We start from the raw sequence: 20,967 nt of genomic DNA on the forward strand, positions 1-20,967 counted from the left end.
CCATGTTGTTACTAAAGAAAAATCTAGTAATAACATGCACTACTGAAGAGATTCTGCAATCTGCTGTCTGGCATTAGCAGCTCTCTTTGGGAACGCAACCGGTTTTTCGCACATGTGCCACATGTAGCAGCATGTGGTGATGAACAAGATGCAACAGTTTGCATTCCGTTTCAATTAATAACGGATGGGAGTTATTATATGAGTAGCAAGTAGGAAAAATAAGTGGAAAATTAGAAAAACCGAGATAATCGATTGAAACAAAATGAAGAACAAGCCAACGCGTCACAAGGAAACGAACACCTTCCAAGTAAGTATTTTTTATAATATAAATTGAGGTAGATATCAAATTAACCTAAAAATAGAATTATTTTTTTATTTGTTTGATGCCTCTATATCTAGGCACCGCGTCATCAACCTGTTAATATATCGAATTTTTTGACGCCTGAAACTTCATGGTCCTAACCTAACTTAACCTCAAATTCTTATATTTTCCGAATTCGTTTCAAAAATTTGTTGATGCACTTCCACGGTCGAATGTCTGTGTACTTTGACCAGTTAAAGATCGTGGAAGAATATTTCGCATCTATTTTTCCTAAATCTGCGTATATAAATCACTTCTCAAACTTTCCACGTTGTCTAAAAAACACGTGGTCTAAGCCTTGTACTTCGTATCACAATCGCATCTAAGGCTGTCTTCAATTCCTCCTCTAAACAAGGATTCCTCCAAATTTTAATGAAATTCACTCTTACTCTGTTAATCAGGGTAATCGATCTTTCCTCATTTAGCTGTTTAAACCAATTTTTTTTCTCCTTTCTGTTATATAAATGAGAAACACGCAATCTTTTTTTCACAGTTTAAACCTTTCTCTGAAAGAATTACCGAAATCGATGTCGATATCTTCCATCATGTTAGACATCGGAACGAGGACATTTCCGAGGAAATTCAGACGTATTTTCACGAAACGCTACAGAAATGGAATGTCCTTAATCTAACGGAAGATTATACTACTTTCAAGAAACAAGTGCGAAATATTGTCACATTACCTGAGCTACTTCACAGGAAGCGATATGTGATTGACATGCTCATGGAGTACCTGAAAAAGCGAGATTCCTTGTTCCTGCAGCCAATCCTAGAGTAAGTAAACGTAGAAGCGTACAAGTATATATACCTCAATAAAAGATATATATCTATCGATATATTTCTCTCTGTTTCTTTGTTTTTATTTTTGTGTAATCTATTTGCCATAGGTTAATAGTAGCTGTAGCAAGAGATCTTCAGAAAGACTTTTATGAATATTTCCCAGAATTTTTATCTGAAATCGTTTGCTTGTTACAAACAAAAGATGCAGAACAGATAGAATATACATTCACAACTCTGGCATATCTGTTTAAATACCTATGGCGATATTTGATAAGAAACGTGAGAACTGTGCTCGCTTTGTTGTTGCCACTCTTGGCCGACACTCAACCAGTCTACATAAATAGGTTTGCCGCAGAAAGTTTCGCATTTGTAGTTCGCAAAATCAAAGATAAAGATTCCTTTTTGAAGTTGGTACTGCAAATTTTGAGAGATAACGTGAGTGGAGTCTTGGGTTACGGGAAATTACTATTTGAAGTTGTGTCTGGCACTCCTGGACAGTTTCACTCTTGCGCGGAGCAAATGTTGTCGGTTTATTTTAATGCTCTGCAAGATCAATCTGTCGATCAAAACCTCACTTATCAAGTATTAGAAGAGATCGTAACATGTATTTTGCAAAGTATACATCCGCAAAAGTGCGATGTCATGTGGAATATAATATTAAAAATGCTAGATACATTTATCGAAAAATTAAATCAATCGACTCTGGAATCTGATAGGCAGCATGCGTTAGTTTTGTCCCTGCGCCTTATACACATCATCATTAACTATAAAAATGGAAAATTTTTAATTAATCCTGTATCTTTGACGACGAGATTTGCAGTTCTAATAGATAAAAATGAAGATAATAACGTTTTACAAGAAGTTATTAATGCATCTGTTGCCATTCTTTTAGCGTCCAATATTAAATTAATGCAAGAAGATTCAACTCAATTGTTACTGAAGATTATGACAGTGAACGATAGAGACATGTTGTACTCTTCTGTTGAGAGTTTAATACATTACTCTTCATTTGAAACTTTAGTGTTACCGAACATATTGCGACGTAGCATTTCCATCGGATTTGACAGTGAGACGTTGCTCCTGTTTGCCAAAATAATTGTTGCAAAATCACCGCCTTGCCTCAATGGCATAACTCTAGACAAGTGGAAGAAATACGTCTTTGATATACGGAATATTGGAACTGAAAATCTCAATTATTTTTTGCTGGAATTAAAGACATTGTCCACTGATTCCGTTTCACTGAATGCGATAAGAATATTAATAACTTTACCACACTTGAAACCAATGCATGAAGAATTCAAAGACGCATTGAAAGCTGGATTATTATTTTCATATGAAACGATATTAAAACACGAGAATGCAGAGGATGCTGCAAGTATTAACAAAATTGCATTTGTATTCTTGTTAACGTTAGAATCATTGATACATGTATCAGAACCGCGTGAGCTTCACGAGTTTTTAGAAAATTCTAAAATAGCAATAATTAATCTTGTTGAGAAGTACTACGACAATACGTACATCTTAAACGCGATAGATCTTTGCCTGACATATTTTGCCAAATCGCAACATCACGTGGATTACATTAATTCTACGTCATTCAATATATTACATAATAATGTAACAAAAAAGATGAATTCACCCTATCAGAAGATTCGGTTGACCGTCACACATTTGTATTCTTTATTTTCCGATATCGACGATCTCAAGAATTCTTCAATGCCAAACAGTGGAAAGAGTGCTTTCGAACTTGTGCATTTAGTGGAATGTGAATCCACGACAGTACAAAACTACCGTGCCAAATTGTTGCGTCTGCAAGCCCTAGAATTTCAGAGTCCTGCGATATCTAATCTAGATCCGAAATATCATGAATTCCCATTACGATACTTGATAGGTAATTTGTACATCAATTTTTCTCTACTCTGGGAACCCGTGAGTGCAGTTATAGCTAGTTACGGCAACAAAGAGTGTTCACAGTTCTGGCCAACGTTTCTGAATGAATTAACATCTAACGTATCGGAAATCGAATGGAAGCCATCGTTCGAGTGCCAAGTTGTTTCCTCATTGGAAATGCTTTTAGAAAAGCACGAGGACAAGCCCGACCTCGAGAACCACAAAATCCTTCTTTGGAGATGTATGACGCATTTCTCGCATTACGCCGAAATGAAAAATCGAGACTTAACTGGGCTGTTTATCGATTTTGTAAATACAAACTTTTTCAAATCTAACTCCGAAGACGGCAAGTATTGTAACGTCAAAAAGCATAAAGAGAAATCGCCAGGTGTAGATAATGACACGGACGAGAACGAGGACGATGAAGAACGGGACGAAACTGCGAAAGCTGCGCTAGCGGATTCGAAGATTCGAAATTACAAAGTGAAACTGTTAATCGCCCAGCTGCAGATATTCCACAAAGTGCTAAATCCGAAAATGTTATACAGGGAGGCGGAGATGCATCAAATTTATCTGGACTTGCTTTTCTCGAAGAATGTCGACGTACAGAAGGCAGCCTTGAATTGTCTTTTCGCATACAAGCACAAATACCTTTTGCCGTACAAGGAATCTCTGTTCGGTTTGATAAGTGAGAAAAACCTTAAGAACGAACTGACGCGCTTCAAACTTGATCGGGAAAGCAACGTGATAAGCGAGGAACACCGCGAGAATCTCATACCAATTGTAATGAGAATCACGTATGCGAAAATGGTTACAAAGACCAGTATGCGAACTGGCGGGAAAGCCGGTGGATTTGCACGGCGCAAAATGATATTGCGCTTTTTAGGTGGTACGCAGGAAGACGAGATGATCACGTTCATTAAAATGGCATTTAAACCCTTCAAGTCACACGTGTCGCTGGAGACAAACGACGAAGCGTTCAATTTAAGACGGTGCACCGAAAATATCGTTAATACGATCGATTTGCACAACGTAATGCCACCTAAACGCATGCAAAGCGCCGTGAATCTACTGGCGATCATAATAGAACAATTTGGCGGAAAAATGTCGACGAAGCTGCTGCCGCGTTTGCTGAGAATACTAATCTGCATCCTGGCCGAAGTGACTGGAATTCTACGAAGATCGGAAGAAGTCTACTTGGGCTACTTACCGGCGATCAAGATCGTAAGAACAAATTCTATTGGAATATTGGCAAGATTCTTCACGCATTTCGAAAACTACGACTGGCAGCAGCACGAGATAGACGCGCTTTACTCTGTCGCGATATTCCCCTGGTTGCAAAAATTGCCTATCGAGGGTATACATAGCCCTACCGCCTTGCTGAAACTATTTATGGCCTGGGGCCAGAACTCGCGATATTATCCATTGTTCGTGAAGCATCAGGAAGGTAACGAGTCGATCAGTCCTCTCCCCTACGTTATACAGCTTCTCCTGAATCCTCAGACGCACCAATCGGTTGTTAACGCTATTCTGGAGATTATCGAGAAGATGTTGACGCTATATGACTATGGGAAATGTAATGAGAATGCGATGGAAGTGGACGAACCGTTCCTACCACTGACACCAACGCTCACGAACCTACTCGAGGTCGACAAAAAGACGCTCTCGAGCGGGGTCAATTACGGCTCGGCCGTTCTTCTGCCGCACATTCCTCACATCTTGGAATTTATCAAGAACAAGCTGAAGAGATCCAGCAAAGGCATAAACAAGACTGAGTTGCTTATATTGTCGCGAATTTCCGAATTTGTCAGCGACGCCGAGACATGCGATACAGTGTTGAAACTGATTTTGCCCATATTGATCAAAAAGGCTGCGGTTAACAACGAGGAGGCTGTCATGGAACTGCTGACGACCGTCATAAATCTTGTGAAGATCGTGGACAAGCCAGAGATTCATATACGCACCATCGCACCGTTGATAGGCCTCGTGTCGGACATGCCTGCCCGCAAGTTCCTTCTGCGACTGTACAATACTATTGCTGAAAGATCCTCGGAGCAGCATCGTGAAACGATGACACGGGATTGCGGTATTTTGACTGCTCTGAATGCATGGGATCACAAATGGGTCGACCAGCCAGATTTCCAGAAAAGATTGGACGCCTTCGGTGAGATCAGCAGGATGGTTGAGAAAAACGCGATCACTTTGGAGTTTGGCGTGACCGTAATGCACAATTGCTTTTACTTCTTAAAGACTGAATCTGATTTGGCGATGAAGGATTACTCTGGCCAGTGCCTGAAACTCATTGGCTCGAGATTGGCGAAGGAACACCAAAGCAATACCGTGAACAGGCGCTACTTAATGGACGACACGATCCTGACGCTCACGAGGAAAGGGATCATCAGCAGAAGTGAGACCGTCCGCCTGCAGTCGTTGGCATTTTTAGGACACATGGCCCTGGAATGCGCAGACGTACATCCTATTTTGCGAGATTTATCCTTGCTCACCAATCGCGCTGACCCGGAAGTCGATTTCTTCGAGAATATGCAGCACTTGCAGTTACACAGGAGAGCTCGCGCGCTGTTAAAGTTCTGTACGCTCGCTAAAACGTTACAGAAACCAATGAACCCGAAAACTTTGACGCAATTCATCCTTCCTCTCTCTTCGTCATACTTATGCAACGAAGCTTTTGTCCATAAAAACAGTCTCCTCGATGCTGCTATCGAAACCGTCGGAATGGTGTGCAGACATCTACCGTGGCACCATTATGAGATCATCCTGAAACATTATCTGAATAAATTAAGAAGCTCCACGGAGTATCAAAAACAGCTCGTTAGAATAGTCATAGGAATACTGGACTCCTTCCACTACGATCTCTCCAAGTATAAAACGGCGGAAGAAATTCCGCAAATCGAAGCAGTCTCGGCACAAACCGGCGACGATGTTGCTGCCGTCGATGAAAAAGAACCTGACGCAACGGTCGGTGATGAGAACCTTGAAGAAACGGAACAGGAAGCCGAGGAAAAATTAGAGAAAGCACTGGATGACGACAACGTCGAGAATATTGAAGAAATAGAGAAGGATAACAAAGCGAACAAAGGAAGCGTGCCAATAATTGAGAAACAGACGCTACTTTCTCAATACGGAGCGAAGAGAGTAGTGTCCAGTATATCGAACGGTTTATTGCCTCAACTGCATCGGTCTATCGTGAGCAAAACTCGGCAGGACAGTAAGCATAAGATTAATAGGAAAAAGATTACCTCCGAGATCGAGGAAGATGATTTACTGCGAGTGCCTATTGCTCTCGCACTCGTCAAATTACTGCAAAAACTGCCTGAGAGTCTTTTGAATGCGAATCTACCAGGGTAAGTTCAAGTCATCTTGTTTAAATAGATTATTCTAAAATTTAAAAAACCTTGAAAAGTTATATAACATATATATATTTTTTTTTTTTCAGAATTTTCATAAAACTGTGTACATTTCTTAAATCACGTATGGAATCAGTTCGACGAGTAACTCGCGAGATATTGCAGAAAATTATGATAACATTAGGACCGAAATATCTTCATCATCTTCTAAACGAAATGAACGCGTTATTAACCAAGGGATACCAAGTACACGTTCTCGTTTACACGATTCAGTCGGTATTGCTCGCACTGAAGCCCTACTTTCAGAAATTTGACATTAACAACAATCTGCAAAGCATTCTATCTGTAAGTATCATAATTACTAGTGAGATAACTTAAGATCGATAGATAGAATACGCTAATGAAATTTAATAAAAAATTTTTAAGGACACTGTATATTTTTAAATAATTATTTTTATATAGGTATGCAAGATCGATCTATTTGGCTTAACTGCGGAAGAGAAGGAGGTAGCTGGTATTGTCAGAAACGTATCGGAGGCAAAGAGCGTCAAGAGTTACGATATTTTTCATATACTAGCAGAATTTATAACGGAATCGTGCTTGCTGGACCTGATTCTGCCTTTAAAAGAGGTGCTGATGAAAACGCATTCACATAAGACGGTACACAAAGTTGTGGAATGCCTTCGGAACGTATCTCTGGGATTGGCAGACAACACTTACATACGGTTGGAGCAAATGCTCGTGTTTCTTTACGGTGTTGTCTCAGAGAGCATACCAAGTCTGTTACCTGAAAAGGAAAGCGGACAATCCGCGGAGGAGGAAGCGAAAACTCTAGTGCGGCGACAGTCGGACTGTTACATTATACCGGCCGAGCCGAAAAGTCGAATGGGTATGAAAACCGCAGCAAAAACCACGAGGCACGCCAATGTCCACGTAATGATAGAATTTGGCTTGAAACTGTTTCATATATTGTTGAAGCGGGATAAAATCTCCAGTGTGGAATATAAATGTTACTTGGAGCCTTTCGTGACGATCTTGGGTGATTGTCTGAGCTCTCAGCACGTTAAGTTGTCTACCGTAGCGTTACAGTGCTTGAACTGGATGCTTAAAATGGACTTAGCTTCGATGCAGACGTCGATATCGAGCATCTGCACCGCCATGTTCAGTATTTTGTACAAATACACCACCGTAGGGCTCAGCAGGGGCGACAATTTTGATCTCGTGATGGCCACGTTCAAGTGCATGGCCGTGATCGTGCGCGACGTGAAACACTTCAACATCGACGCTGATCAGCTGAAGATCCTAATTTTGTACGCGGAGCAAAATCTGTACGACAGCGATAAGCAAGCCACCGCGTTTACCTTGCTCAAGGCTATAATTCACCGAAAGATGACCGTCCCCGAGATGTACACTGTGATGGAGAAAGTGGCGATGCTGAGCATCACCTCGGAATTGGAGCACGTTAAACTGCAATCGCGATCGGTATTCTATTCGTACCTGATGGAGTATCCGCTTGGCAAGCACTTGGACAAGCACATATCTTTTTACCTGACGCAGTTGAGCTACGAGACGCAACCAGGCCGCATGAGCGCGCTAGAGATGATTCATACCATCGTCACGGGATTTCCATTGAAGGCCTTGATTATACGATCAGGACTTATATTTCTGATGACTGGCACGAGACTGATAAACGACGACAATCCGAATTGTCTCAAGCTCTGTGCGAAATGCATAAGAGAAATGCTTGCTCGATTACCTTCCAACAAGAGGAACGTGCTTTTTGACACGGTCCTCACTTGGCTAAGCGACTCGAAGATAAGACACCGAACGTTAGCGGCGCAATTGTGCGGCATATTTGTGACCGTCGAGAAAAATGAATTCGCTTTGCGACTACCTGAGGTGTTGCCGTTATTATTGAAACAGTTCCACGCAAGCTTCGCCGTTTCCAGCAACGTGGAAATTGGAAAGTGCGTAAAGCTCAAGAATCTAAATCATCCAGAGGAAGATAATAAGTCGAAGGATCCAGAAACGTTAAAGGATCACCACCTGTTCCAAGTATTTCAGTTGCTGTTAAAAATATCGGCACATTGCCCAGCTTTCCTCACGAACGAGAAATACAGGGACTTCATGCACTCTTTCGCCCGTAAGCTATCTTTTTTTTCTTTTTTAAGCAATATATATATATGTATAAGTCGTACATTTTTATCCCTACGTTGCAGAATATAGCCAGACTTTATTGGCTTATCCGCATATTTGGGTTCGACTGGCAGCCACACAATTGATCGGTTTTATCTTGACCTCCCTTGACGTCGATAAAGTCGCCGAGTTTTTAAATAATCCAACAGACAACGAAACACAAGAGACTCACGTGTATTCACGATCCACTGATACTTTGAGGAGTTTAATCCTAGACTTAGTAGCACAGCTTCATCCGGACATGACGTTCGAAGAGTTAGCGGATCAAGTTGTAAAAAATCTCATTTTTATCGCGAAGATATTGAAGTCGATCAAAGGATCCGCTGCGAAAAATAACGAAGAAGACAATGAGAAGAATAAAGAGGAGAATAATGCTAATCTATCTCTTCTTCCTTGGCTCGTAAGAAAATTGAGGAAAGCTGTTAACGTGGAGATAACGCAAGCTCCCAAATCAACATCAGTGGTAAGGATATTTTATCATGTTCAAATACATATAAAAAATATAATAATAATAAATAATAAATTTATAATAATAAATTTGGACATATCGGGGGCATAAAAAAAACTATGTAAATGATGTGATTTTAGAGAACTGCAGTGTTCAAGTTTATTGCTGGTGTAGTGGCTACAATACCCACGGAGCATTTAAATGCGATACTGTTTAGTATCACTTCTCCGTTGGTACGCGAGATAGCTACGACAGAGGAAGCAAATGCTGAATTACGTCGACTAGCCAAAGAGGTAGCAACCATGATTAAAAAAGCTATAGGGAACGAAGAATATGCCAAACTAGTGAATCGAGTGCAACAGAAACTGAATATTAAGAGGGCAGAAAGAAAAAAGGCTCGCGCACAACAGGTAGGCTTGTTAATCCCTTCACTTACTTTTCTCCACTTTTGTGTCTGAAATATTACATTTTTCGAGATTTTACATGCGTTTTCATTTTTGCATTGCAGTTTGTAGTTGATCCCGAGTTGGCGGCGAAACACAAATTGACTAGACAGCAAAAGAAGAAGGAGGCGAAAAAAAGGAAATTGAACAGTATGAAAGGGAAAAAAGTCATAAAAAAACGTAAAAAACCGGTAGACCTGGAAATATAACTACAGTGTTTCTAATTTGCGTAACACATAGTTATATTTCTAGGTACGTGTGTGTGTATGTATATATTATTTTTTATATATATATGTGTGTATATATAAATGTACGTTAAGCAGCTACATCATACAAAGTACTTGTACATAACTTTTAATTATAGAAATTTTTTACAATAAAAATGTTAATAAATTACCAATAAATATCGCGCCAAACAATAAGTGTTATTAATTTATATTATATATTATTTTATATATTCTCAAATTTTTTCTTATCTTGTATATTATTGATATCTTCTTTTTGCATTTGTATTACAATTTTGATGTAGTAAAAAGAGCGAAAACGGAAAGAATGAGAAAAGTTCAGATGGCGTGTAGTATCTATTTCGGTCATGCGCATTCCATCTCGTGGTGCGTATCAAAGATTCCAACAGAGTTGCGCTACTGCATACATATATACTGTGCCGTGACCAAATGATGACAAGTGGCACTGTGTGATATACGTAGACGTGACATAACCTCTGCCGTCATCGCGCAATATTTTCTGTGCTTGACGATGTAAAATATTTCTAGGATTTTATACGCGACGTGACATTTACAGAGCGCTGTGCAGCAAAAGCCAGTTGCACGATGAACTTGAATAAGACAGAAAAGTTATTAGCCGCTAAGAGGAAGGTAACGTAACGTGTAATGTAACGTGGAAACAAGATCGTTGACAACTTCCAAAACTGTCATAATGTATTCAATATAAGTGGCGTATGGATTGACATAGCAGTGCGTGAGCGTTGCTCGAATACTTATTGCACTCGTTAATAATGATATTTGCGAGTTTGGTCTCGTTACTCTAGCACCATATATTGTTTTATTTAAGTAAATAAAATACTACAAATAAATATATAAATATATGAGTTATATGATTTTGCAGTTAAAAGAATTTCAACTTCAAAAAAGATTGCATGCACAGGAACACTCGAGCAAACAAAATACAAATGCAAAAAACGAATCCATATCACAGGTAATTAATTAGTAACAATGATAATAATAATTACACAAAACAAATAATCTATAGTTTTTTAAACTTTATGAATGTGCGTGGACTGTATACAATGAAAATAATCGACATTTGTTTTACAATTACTATAATATAAATTTAGATGTTAAAATAATATTAATATCTCTCCAATAGTGCCAAACAAATTGCCAAGTTACAGAAGTGGATAAGTCCTGTGATCAAAATAATCAATATGAAACAATGCACACAGAAAATTCAATCCAATCTGAAAATCAGCTGAATGATGTGAATGTTGTACATAAAGAAGAAAACATATTAAATCATGCTTTTAGTGATACTAGTAATTCAATAGACGCTATCACAACTAAAGTAGCAACAAATAACAGTAAAATAACAGAAAAGAACTTTTCCATTTTGGAGAACAATCGTGATGGTGCTGTATCACACAAAAATGGTGATAACGATACACGTTCGTATCTTCAGCCGAATTTACAGTCTATAGAAAATGATGGGAGATGTAACTTAAACATTACGCCATCTAATGGACCATCAACGGTGCCTAGAGAACATTTGTCAGAAACGGCAGAAGGTGCTAAGGTGCTCAAGGATGATGTAGATGACTGTAAGCCAACTGACCTCGATCTAAAGTATAACAACCAATTTTTGAGTACCTGTGTGGAAGAACAAAAACAGATTGTAAATGACCTATATGTACAGCTCAATCATTACGTGGGTATAATTTAATTTGTGTACGCTATACATTTTTTTAATATTTTATATATATATAATATATTTATAATAATATATTTATCCAAAATTATTATGCAAAAATCAAATAGCAAAGCAGAGTGGCAGAGCTAGAGGGAATTGTTGCCATAAAAGATTCCGAGTTTGAAGCGAAATTCATGCGTGAAATAAATCCCCTAAGGGAGCAGTTACAGGCACATGCACAGACTACTAGTATTCTGATAGCGGAAAAAGCAGAGCTCACGGCAGCTTTGACGCGAAGCCAGAAGATTGCAAAACAGAATTCAGGTATATCTGCATGTAGAATCTTTTTTCAGAAGTGGTGTTCCACGATTTTTATCATATTACTGTAATGATTCTGTCTCTTGTTTTAGAGGAGCTAGCAGAGGTGAATGGCAAATTGAAACATAGCCAGGTTCGCATAAGTGAGCTTGAAAAAGAATTGATTCAAACGAAGAGTAATTCCACTGACAGTCAGAAAAACGCTCAGCATATACAAGATGTATATGATGATCTTGAAAAGAAATACTGTGAACTCAGGTATCGCATAGAAACTGAACAGAATTTATTGAAGCCATTTAATAAGCCGTAATAAGTACATGCAAAATCAATTTGCTTACAGGAAGGAAAAGGAGGACTTGGAATTGGAAGCGTCAGAATTAAAACAGAAGCTGAATTTAAAAAATACAGAATTCATAAATCTGCAGCAGGAATTTCAAGAGAAAGCGGCCTTACTCTCCTTGAATGAATTAAAAATACAACAGGTAATTTTATATAATTATTAATAAAGGACTTAACTATTATAAAACTAATGCGCATAAATAACTCGATTGCAGTTAACCGACACACCACAAACGGTGGAATCTCAGCAACAAGCCGTAACAGCGCTGGAACAGCAGTTGTGTCAAATGAGAGATACTTTACGATTGGTGAACAACGAGAAGGATGAAGCCAGCAAACAGTATCAGAATTACGTACGACAGTTAGATGCGCAGCAAGCAAAATTGCTTAATGAGGTATGTGATCTTCGTCGCTCTTTCGAAAATCAAAGTTATGAAAGTTATTAAAGTTTGGATTGACCGATTGCAGCTTGAGAGTAGAGCCAAAATAATCGACGACGTAGAAAGTAGGGAGAACAGTTATGTACAGCGCTTGTCAGATCTGGAGCAACAATTGCAGCACGAAAGAGAGAAAAACGAAGCTTTACTGCCATTGCAAGATCGTAACGATGAGGTGAATAATTTAATGAAGAAGATAGAGCAGTTGACTGTGCAACAAGAAACGTTCAATGTAGCGTTAGTTGAAAAGGTAAAGTTACTTGTAGGAGAAAATTCAGTTTCTGAAAAAACTAGAAAAAATTACTTTTTGACAAAACGATACTTTTAGGACGCGGAAATTGAGATGTTGACAAAAGAAATACAAGAATTACAGAACACAAAAGATGACAGTGCAAATGCAGCAAAACTGGTGCAGGCTCTTGAAAGCGAAAAGCTTGGTGCATCTAGAGCTGTTTCGCAAAACCAACAATTGAAACAACAATTGACCGAAATGGAGAATGCTTTTGTCACCCTTGTGAGTAATTAACCATAACTAGGTATCATGTTGAGGATATAACACTTTTACTGCAGTCAGTTGTTTCGTAATATTTCTGTTTAATAAAAAGAACGTTTCTAGTTAAACATAATTAAATATAACTGTTCTTTTCCAGAGTAACGCTAAGTTAGATTTGACGGAGCAGCTCCAAGCTGAACGAAATATCGGTAGAAGATTAAATGCAAAATTGAATACTGTTGAGATGGAAGTAGATAACTTGAGGGAGAAGTTAAATGAGAAGGAAACATTTTTAATTGAATTGGAGAAAGAAAAGTTACAAAATGCTCAAATTGCGGATCAAATACAGCATTATCAGGCTCAGTCTCACCATGCCCATACATTGCAACAGGAATTGCAAAACGCTTTGGTAATTTATGAAGTTTTTATCAATTTTTCTCTTTTATTAGAGAATTGTTTATATTGTTAATTTGTTAACTCTCTTTATACATTTATATATTATTTATAGATTTGTATAGAAAATCTAAATAAAAAGAATGAAGAATTAACAAAGAAATTGGAAAACAAATTACAAGAAGAGACACGTTCGACACACGAATCTGTAGATGTTAATGGAGATGAGTGCACGATAGAGAACGAGGAAACTAGTGACGATATTGTAATAACGCAAGACTTACCACTGCCAGAAAATAGAAATACTTCTGACGATTCCGGACCTATTACAAAATTAGAACAGAGATTCAAAGAAACAATGGAAAAAGTCGCCGAATTAACTGATGAAAAACAGAAATTGGAACATCTCGTTCTTCAACTTCAGGGTGAAACGGAAACTATAGGTAAGTTACTTTTTTTTAAATTTTATAACATATATACTGTCTTTTGTATTGTACGTTATAAAATTAGACTATCTGATGAATTGTATGTATCTTTATAGGAGAGTACATAACTTTATATCAAAAACAACGAGCAATCCTTGGAGAAAGGTGGAAGGAAAGAGAACAAACCTTCTGCCAATTAGTGGAACAACGTAATCAGCAACAGGAACAGTTACACAAACTAAAAGTATTGGTTACCGAGTTGCTTAAAAAGCATCCAGAAACTCTAGTAAATCCTACAGAAACCTGTGTGGATTGCCAGAAAGGTAAACTCGCATTCATTTATTTTAGTAGCTATGCTTAATTGGATGACTTTTGCGATCTGTGAGCAGATATTTTATAAAAATGTTCATATACTAGAAATATAGAAAATATAGTTATACATATATGTATATATGTTTTCCAGAAATCAGCACCCATGTTGAACCGCCTGAAAATGATGAAAAAGAAGAAATTGCAGAAGAGCTACCAGTGGTCGAGGATAAAACAGCATCGGAAATTCTCGATCTTCTGACAGAAATCAAAGATTGTAAAGATGCGTGTATCATAGAACCCAACTTTCATCCGTGCCCGTGGTGCTCGGGAAGACTTATTACCGTATAATCTTGAATAATAAATTACTTCAAATCCCTCATTGTACTAAAATATATTTATGCAACTAAAGTTACGTAGAATTTAATAATTGTATATAAAAGGCTCTAAATCTTTTTTAAATTTCTGTATCGACTTGTCGAAGGTATAGGCGAAGATTTTGTCCAAGAAGTTACTTTATAAATATACAGTGCCTTTTGATTAGTATTGCAGATATAATTCTTGCGTACTTATTTGTCTAAAACCTTCCTGAGATCACAAGTGTTGGCTTTTTTTAAGTAAAAAGACCGCTTAATTTTTATAAAATTTTTATTTCCTGTATTAATTAAAAGCGTTTATACTAAGCTTTAAGGGCATATTTTCTTTGCGGAAATGCCGAATGTTTCCGTATTTCCTTCAGTGTTTTCCTGCTGGCCTGGTAGGGAGTAAGACGGTGGCGCAGGGCACGCGTTTTCTTGGGCCTCAAATCCAGAGGCTTGTACTTCTTGTTTTTGTAAAATAAGCGGAGATTCGCCTTTTGCTTCTGGTGCATTATGATATATACACGCGCAATGGCCTTCCTTACAACACGGCTGTAAGATGACAGAAACAATTATGATTCATAAAAGATATATTCGTAATTAACCTCATATAAAACTATTGTAGATATAAATAACGTAATGCATTTATATTTTGAAAAAGTATATTGTTAAACTAATGTGATGTATTTATGATTTCACAGCTTTATACGCAATACTGTATAGTCACAGCTTTATACGCAATACTGTATAGTCACAGCTTTATACGCAATACTCTTATAGGAGTATATACATCTTAAAATAATTATTTAACAAATATATCAGAACTCACATTTTTGACAATTTGGATGCTGCACCTCCTGTAACTTTTGCTACTCTCAAGGTGGTCAGTTCCGTTTTCAATTGCTCCAGCTGCTTCAGCAGCTCCTTCTTATCCTTAGTTCGCAACTCCGAACACTTTACCTTCACCTAAGACAATTTAATAGACATGTTATGCAGATCTTCACATGTATCTCACCTCCAAGTACTGTATATATTGTCATTATAAATCTATTCATTTTATCACAAAGTAATCGTTAAGCAGCACACAATCTCTTTCATGCATCGTTTATAATTCAACAATCGTGTGTAAATTTATCAATACTTGGACAATGCGCGCACGAGGTTATGTCGTATAAACTTTCTTGTACAAAAGATTGAAAGAAAAATTTACAAGCTATAAGTAAATCATAACAATTATACAATTTCTATCGAACAATCAAAATATATAAATAATTGATGTTTTAAATAAATTCGGATTTAATTTATGAGTTCACCAACCATCTTTAAGCCGTGTACTTCCGTCAAGGGAAAAGAAGGTAACCTGCAAGGCGAAGACTCGAACGAATTGGAAACAGGATGCTCAACATAAACTTGACAACACCCTATAATCCCTATAGTAATATTTAGTTACAAGTCTGGGGATAGGTATTCAATAAAAGAATTTATTTCCTGGGAAAATAGTAACAGAGTATAGTAATTGTGTATAGAGACACTATACAAGCACATAATACACATAAATAAATAAACAAAAATAATAAAAAATATTATAATATATTAAATCTATTTAATACATCTATGACTGGTAGTGAATATCGGAACGCAGCCATAGATATCTATGAGTAAGACTCTTATTTAAAAAAAAACTTTCTGTTGTACAATTGAAAAACAGTGAATAGTAAAAACTCAAATCTCTAACTCAATCTAAAATTTTCTTTAATATTATATTAGTAATCTTGGGAGAGACTTGGCAATAGCCTCGGTAGCGCAGTAGGCAGCGCGTAAGTCTCATAATCTTAAGGTCGTGAGTTCGATCCTCACCCGGGGCAATTTTTTTATCGATATACTGATTTGTAAACTAAAGTCAGTCGGAGAATTAAAAATGGGATAAAATCATTTGATGTTCTACATATTTACACATAATAAGTCGTACAATGAACCAAAGTTCTAATTTGTCTATTTAGCTTGGAAAATATACTATAGTGCATATCCCTTAAATGTAAATATACTTATATAATATATCAATATTAATTTAAAATAAAGATACTTCTAATATCACGATGTACACTTGGCAATAAATTATTTTTATTTTCGTTTCCTTCTAGATTCGTTAGGGTTTTTTCTCATCCAATATTTGGCAGTTTTGCCCAGCATAGCCGATCTCGAGTTTATGTCGCGCATAATAAATGGAGAATAACCAGCTATGTAATCTTCACCGAGTGGATCATTTTTCATACGCGCCAAACGCGACGGACGCTGCTCCGGCACTGGTTGGTCCTCACACAGGATAGGATTGTTAGCATGTTTTCCACCTTTCGGGTGTGGTAACGAGAACTGAAAATTACATCAATTTTATGTTTATCTCTCTTTTGTTATTTGGCGTATTATTAAGTATAGATTATTTTAGAAATTAATACAATATAGCTTTAAAAAAAGCTGGCATACCTTCTTCCCTTTGGCTGACAGAGGTCTGCGGAAATTTATGTGAGCCTGTTGCTGTCCATTCTCATCTAACGTGATTTCCACTTTCTTCAACGTCTTATTGCCACAATGTGGACAGAAAATCTTCGTCATGACACTGGTAGTCTTGAAACAAGCGTAACATCTAAAGATGAAGGTTCGCATTTGCTTGATTATTCTGCCATCCAGCGAAACCACATTCAATCCCATTTGCATTAGTACATTCTGCATTGCAAAGTCCATCGTTAGGCATGCGACGGTTGCAGTTTTTTCTTCGAGAATCTCCAAATTCATTTGGTTTTTTATGTTGGTGAGATTTCCTTAAAGAAGATGGATTATTAAAAATACATGCGTCGCAAATTAATCCTGATATCATAAAATTCAATTAATGAAACTAAATTTACCTGGTGTAATCCAACCGTTCTCATTGTCGTCGTCATCATCATCATCTTCATCGGTTTCGTCGTCTTCGTTCTCAGTCGATTCCGCGTCACTTCCATTTTCACGTAATATTGCATCAACTGGAGTAAGAATGTCGTCCATAACATGCTTGTCCTCGCTTTCACCCTCAATTTCCAAATTTGCTGAGTCGAAAGTACACTTCATAAATTTCTCTAATAAATCCCTCTCTTGCTCGTTACTCTCTTCTATATCTGAATCTGCTGTTTCATAATCTGATTCCGTTTCCTCCAAAGATGTGTTTGCTACATCAGATGCATTGAGAACAGATTGTTTCTTTTCTGTGTCGCTTGTATTATTTATTGTTGAGTCTTCCACTTGCGCGACATTTTCTTTAATATTTTCTTTAACATCTATTTCTTCTGTGTCTTTTAGAGAAGATTCAATATTATTATTTGCATTCAGTAGCTCTTTTTCCTGGATATCAGATAAAAATTTCTCTTAATATAGAAAATTTGAACATGTATATATTAAATTTATGAAAAATATTCTTACCTTATTTTTTGGCATGTAAAACCCACTTGGTGGTTTAGGATCATTTTCACTCGGTTTGTCTGTAGTAGGTAGTACGTTTCGTATTGTTGGAGCATCCTTCAAATGCTCTGTTCCAACTTTTTCTTTTTCTAACTGATAAGTAAGAGCAATCACTTTAATGTCAGTAGCAGATAAGCTCATATAATCACCAGTTTTCTTAGAAAACTCAGTCACTGTAAGTTAAAAGTATGTTTGGATATAATCAAAATGATTGTATGTTCAATCTAATACAAATAGAAATAATCATTATTAAAACTTTACCAAACTTAATATTCTCAGTAAAAGTTTCTTGAACTTTTAAATCATATGGTAATACAACCAATCTTCTTAGCTGTCTCTTGTTTGTGATTTCATCAACAACAGCTTGTTCAGTTAAAATGTTAACACCAATATCCTGTGAATAAATATGCGCTCTTAACAAATTTTCAATAACTTAAAAAAATCTATGTTATATTCTTCATAAATTGCATTTTGCAATTTATACGTTAACATTTTGTATACATAACCTCATAATGATAAACGATAGTTACGCATTTATTTATTATATTATATATTATTTAACAATTACCTGTAAAGGAGCGTTCTTTATAAAAGCGCTTGTATCAACAATAAGATATTGTACTTTACTCTTATTATCCATGATTGCACGTGGTTGGGAATGCTTCAGTGAGATGAAGAAAAATATGGCAATGTTTTATAATAAGAATACCTCACTAGGTATTGACCAATAAAACGGTAGTAGACTTTAGTGAATTTGCTCACTTTTATGATCTCACTAGAGCGACAAGGATTACCAACCTCATAATATAAGGGAATAATGGAAATATTACCCAAATGTATTTCAGATTAGGCAGATATGTATATGATATACACATGTATTGTTTATAAATTTGTTAACGATTATTACGCAATATACATTTAACGTAAGTATTTAAATAAATGCATCAAATAAATAGACTTATTTTACTTGAAAATATCTATTCCTGTGTACGTTTTTAGCCTGCGAGTGTTTATGAAGATATATATATATATATATATCACTGCTCAAACGGGTTTTCCCACAACGACCTGATCGAAAAGTAAAAATATATCTATCTGTGCTAAAGGACACGACAATAAAATGATCGAGAAGTACAATTTGCTCCGTCAAGATTTTCTCAGCTTAGCTGAACCTTATGTTAGTGGTGACGTTTTGAATCAACTAAAATGCAATTACATGCATGATATTGGTTCCAGGCGCAAATTAAGCAAGGCAAGGGATTTCAAAACCTTTATAAGATTATTAGAAAAACGAGACATCGTCAGCTACAAGAACATAGAACCGTTATGGTTCATATCGAAGCAGTTTGTTCGCAACTCGAACTTGAACGACAAGTTGCTTGATTATGAAAATTGGTTGGAAACTGCACAATTATCACCGTCTTGTAATATGTACCAAAGCGATGAAGGTATCTTTCATTACTTTTTTTATGAAGTTCATGATATTTATTTTTTTGATGGAGAAATTAATAATGAACATGAAATAATAAAATAATGTTAAAGATGGTTTTGTATTGCATAATATTGTGCAAAGTTATTTCATGTAGATAGTTTTGAATAATATAATGCAAAACTGAAAAATATTCTTGCAACAGCTCCAGAATTATTAGAACAGCAAAGACATGAAGAAGAAGAATACTCAGCGTCACTTCCAGAATCCGCATGTGCTTCTACATATAATTTATCTCGATCATCAACAGAAAACTCGATTGCATCTTCTAGTATTCAGATCATAGAAACATCTCACTCTTGTAGACAAGAAGGAAGAGATAATCTTGATGATAAAAGAAAATTACTGCAACAAACAGGTATTTTTAAAGTTTTCTTAACAAATTTCATCTTCAGTTTTCCATTTTCTATAACTTTTATAAACGTTTTCTGTTCAAAGTGCTGCTACAAATTAAGGATAGACTGGGTCGATCCTGGAGAGATGTAGCTAGACATTTGAATATTAGAGAATGTGAAATTGATGCCGTACAAAGTAAATATCCTTACGACTTGAAAGAACAAAGTTATGAGGTAAGAGGACGTATTTATAATAAATCTTTAAATATACTTACCTATTCTATTTCTAAAGTAAAAACTCAATTTGAAATCTGAACTTTGTAGTTTCTGAACATTTATATGGCACTGTCTGATACAGAACGATGGGCGATAAATCTAATACACGCTTTAGAAAAAGGGAGACGCAGAGACCTTAAAGAGCTTGTGGAGGAATTGATATTAAAAAATAATACATAATTATATCAATATATAATTATATCATTGTTATTAAATCTGCATTTTCATTTATATTGCTGTTAATGAATCGCACAATTTAATAAAAATGTTATACATAAAACTCCAGTATTTTTAAATAAACTGTTCAAATATCCAGATATTATGTAAGAAAATCTTAAAAGTAATTGTTTGTTAGAGAATCTCTTTCGAGGCATCGTAATTAGTGTGAGATTTACTACTACAAAATGGATCTGGGCGCTGTATTTTAACATTTTATTGTACAAGAAAAAGTATTTTCTATATATAAAAAATTATCAAATCAAATTATTATTGAATAGTTTCCGTCGATGTATACAACCAATTCTTAATCCTCGTCTGATAAATCGATTGAATTTTTTATCTCTGCTGAATATTATTAACTGATGCTGAATGTCAATTATTAATCGTAAACGGGCAGAGAGAAAAAAAAGTATGTAAAAAATGATATATAAAGACGATTTGCATGAGCCTAGGATTCACCAAGCGAGGATTAGTAGGTGTACATCAGAGAAGCATTATAAGAAATTATAAGAATTTATTTGCTGAAAAATGAGGTTGCACAAATTACATTTAAACGTACAAGTTTAATTAATCGTACAATCGTCGTCGCATTATCAGTCACAGAAAAATACAGCAGCCCGCGCGTATCTTTCATAAGGTAAACTATATACTGTACCTCTTAAAGTAACTTTTTTTTTATA

General features: G+C 36.3%; 5 protein-coding genes and 1 non-coding gene across 9 annotated transcripts; 4 read left to right on the forward strand and 2 right to left on the reverse strand.

Annotated features, from left to right (window-relative positions):
- Positions 1-32: 32 nt before the first annotated feature.
- On the forward strand, positions 33-10,682 carry LOC105281609 (small subunit processome component 20 homolog). The gene is made up of 9 exons (XM_026972510.1): positions 33-307; positions 855-1,135; positions 1,249-6,393; positions 6,486-6,741; positions 6,859-8,539; positions 8,616-9,055; positions 9,181-9,450; positions 9,549-10,457; positions 10,609-10,682. The coding sequence occupies exons 1-8, from the start codon at positions 263-265 to the stop codon at positions 9,690-9,692; spliced, it is 8,262 nt and encodes a 2,753-aa protein (XP_026828311.1). The 5' UTR covers positions 33-262; the 3' UTR covers positions 9,693-10,457; positions 10,609-10,682.
- Positions 10,683-11,352: 670 nt separating this feature from the next.
- LOC105281627 (golgin subfamily A member 2) lies at positions 11,353-14,674 on the forward strand. Its single transcript, XM_026972516.1, has 11 exons — positions 11,353-11,444; positions 11,535-11,730; positions 11,817-11,982; positions 12,065-12,206; positions 12,279-12,458; positions 12,532-12,750; positions 12,829-13,014; positions 13,151-13,402; positions 13,502-13,829; positions 13,928-14,134; positions 14,275-14,674. Exons 2-11 carry the CDS (start codon positions 11,601-11,603, stop codon positions 14,469-14,471), a joined length of 2,007 nt encoding a protein of 668 aa, XP_026828317.1. The 5' UTR covers positions 11,353-11,444; positions 11,535-11,600; the 3' UTR covers positions 14,472-14,674.
- Positions 14,675-14,750: 76 nt separating this feature from the next.
- Positions 14,751-15,920, reverse strand: LOC105281608 (60S ribosomal protein L35). The gene is made up of 3 exons (XM_011342930.2): positions 15,797-15,920; positions 15,309-15,445; positions 14,751-15,031 (listed from the first exon to the last, which is right to left on the reverse strand). The coding sequence occupies exons 1-3, from the start codon at positions 15,797-15,799 to the stop codon at positions 14,800-14,802; spliced, it is 372 nt and encodes a 123-aa protein (XP_011341232.1). The 5' UTR covers positions 15,800-15,920; the 3' UTR covers positions 14,751-14,799.
- A 351-nt stretch (positions 15,921-16,271) lies between these two features.
- On the forward strand, positions 16,272-16,344 carry Trnam-cau. The gene has a single exon. It is a non-coding gene; the product is annotated as a tRNA-Met (tRNA).
- Positions 16,345-16,411: 67 nt separating this feature from the next.
- Positions 16,412-18,711, reverse strand: LOC105281626 (RNA-binding protein NOB1). Its single transcript, XM_026972518.1, has 6 exons — positions 18,537-18,711; positions 18,230-18,362; positions 17,930-18,141; positions 17,380-17,851; positions 16,961-17,295; positions 16,412-16,849 (listed from the first exon to the last, which is right to left on the reverse strand). Exons 1-6 carry the CDS (start codon positions 18,606-18,608, stop codon positions 16,601-16,603), a joined length of 1,473 nt encoding a protein of 490 aa, XP_026828319.1. The 5' UTR covers positions 18,609-18,711; the 3' UTR covers positions 16,412-16,600.
- Positions 18,712-18,773: 62 nt separating this feature from the next.
- Positions 18,774-20,906, forward strand: LOC105281606 (fas-associated death domain protein). Of its 4 annotated transcripts, none has more exons than XM_011342928.2 (6): positions 18,774-18,891; positions 18,968-19,145; positions 19,205-19,416; positions 19,603-19,815; positions 19,896-20,026; positions 20,117-20,906. In XM_011342928.2, coding segments are annotated over exons 2-6 (690 nt in total). In that variant the 5' UTR covers positions 18,774-18,891; positions 18,968-19,143; the 3' UTR covers positions 20,249-20,906. The 4 variants fall into 4 exon arrangements, with proteins under 4 accessions (XP_011341230.1, XP_011341229.1, XP_011341228.1 ...); XM_011342927.3 differs by having other exon boundaries at positions 18,968-19,099; XM_011342926.2 differs by having other exon boundaries at positions 18,968-19,416.
- Positions 20,907-20,967: the final 61 nt, after the last annotated feature.

Source organism: Ooceraea biroi, chromosome 9 (assembly GCF_003672135.1).
Source record: "Ooceraea biroi isolate clonal line C1 chromosome 9, Obir_v5.4, whole genome shotgun sequence".
Taxonomy (NCBI): domain Eukaryota; kingdom Metazoa; phylum Arthropoda; class Insecta; order Hymenoptera; family Formicidae; genus Ooceraea; species Ooceraea biroi.

Bases quoted from the DNA above. Each gene is read 5' to 3' on its own strand.
- LOC105281627 (XM_026972516.1), top strand. From the start codon at position 11,601: ATGCGTGAAATAAATCCCCTAAGGGAGCAGTTACAGGCACATGCACAG. The intron at 13,015-13,150 runs GTGAGTAATTAA...GTTCTTTTCCAG, and splicing joins AGAATGCTTTTGTCACCCTT to AGTAACGCTAAGTTAGATTT. The intron at 13,830-13,927 runs GTAAGTTACTTT...GTATCTTTATAG, and splicing joins GGGTGAAACGGAAACTATAG to GAGAGTACATAACTTTATAT.
- LOC105281608 (XM_011342930.2), bottom strand. The intron at 15,032-15,308 runs GTGAGTTCTGAT...GTCATCTTACAG, and splicing joins GCATCCAAATTGTCAAAAAT to CCGTGTTGTAAGGAAGGCCA.
- LOC105281626 (XM_026972518.1), bottom strand. From the start codon at position 18,608: ATGGATAATAAGAGTAAAGTACAATATCTTATTGTTGATACAAGCGCT. The intron at 18,142-18,229 runs GTAAAGTTTTAA...TTTAACTTACAG, and splicing joins TACTGAGAATATTAAGTTTG to TGACTGAGTTTTCTAAGAAA. The intron at 16,850-16,960 runs GTATGCCAGCTT...TGTAATTTTCAG, and splicing joins TGTCAGCCAAAGGGAAGAAG to TTCTCGTTACCACACCCGAA.
- LOC105281606 (XM_011342926.2), top strand. From the start codon at position 19,089: ATGATCGAGAAGTACAATTTGCTCCGTCAAGATTTTCTCAGCTTAGCT. The intron at 19,417-19,602 runs GTATCTTTCATT...TTCTTGCAACAG, and splicing joins TATGTACCAAAGCGATGAAG to CTCCAGAATTATTAGAACAG. The intron at 20,027-20,116 runs GTAAGAGGACGT...TGAACTTTGTAG, and splicing joins TGAAAGAACAAAGTTATGAG to TTTCTGAACATTTATATGGC.
- LOC105281609 (XM_026972510.1), top strand. From the start codon at position 263: ATGAAGAACAAGCCAACGCGTCACAAGGAAACGAACACCTTCCAA. The intron at 1,136-1,248 runs GTAAGTAAACGT...TATTTGCCATAG, and splicing joins TTCCTGCAGCCAATCCTAGA to GTTAATAGTAGCTGTAGCAA. The intron at 9,056-9,180 runs GTAAGGATATTT...ATGTGATTTTAG, and splicing joins CTCCCAAATCAACATCAGTG to AGAACTGCAGTGTTCAAGTT.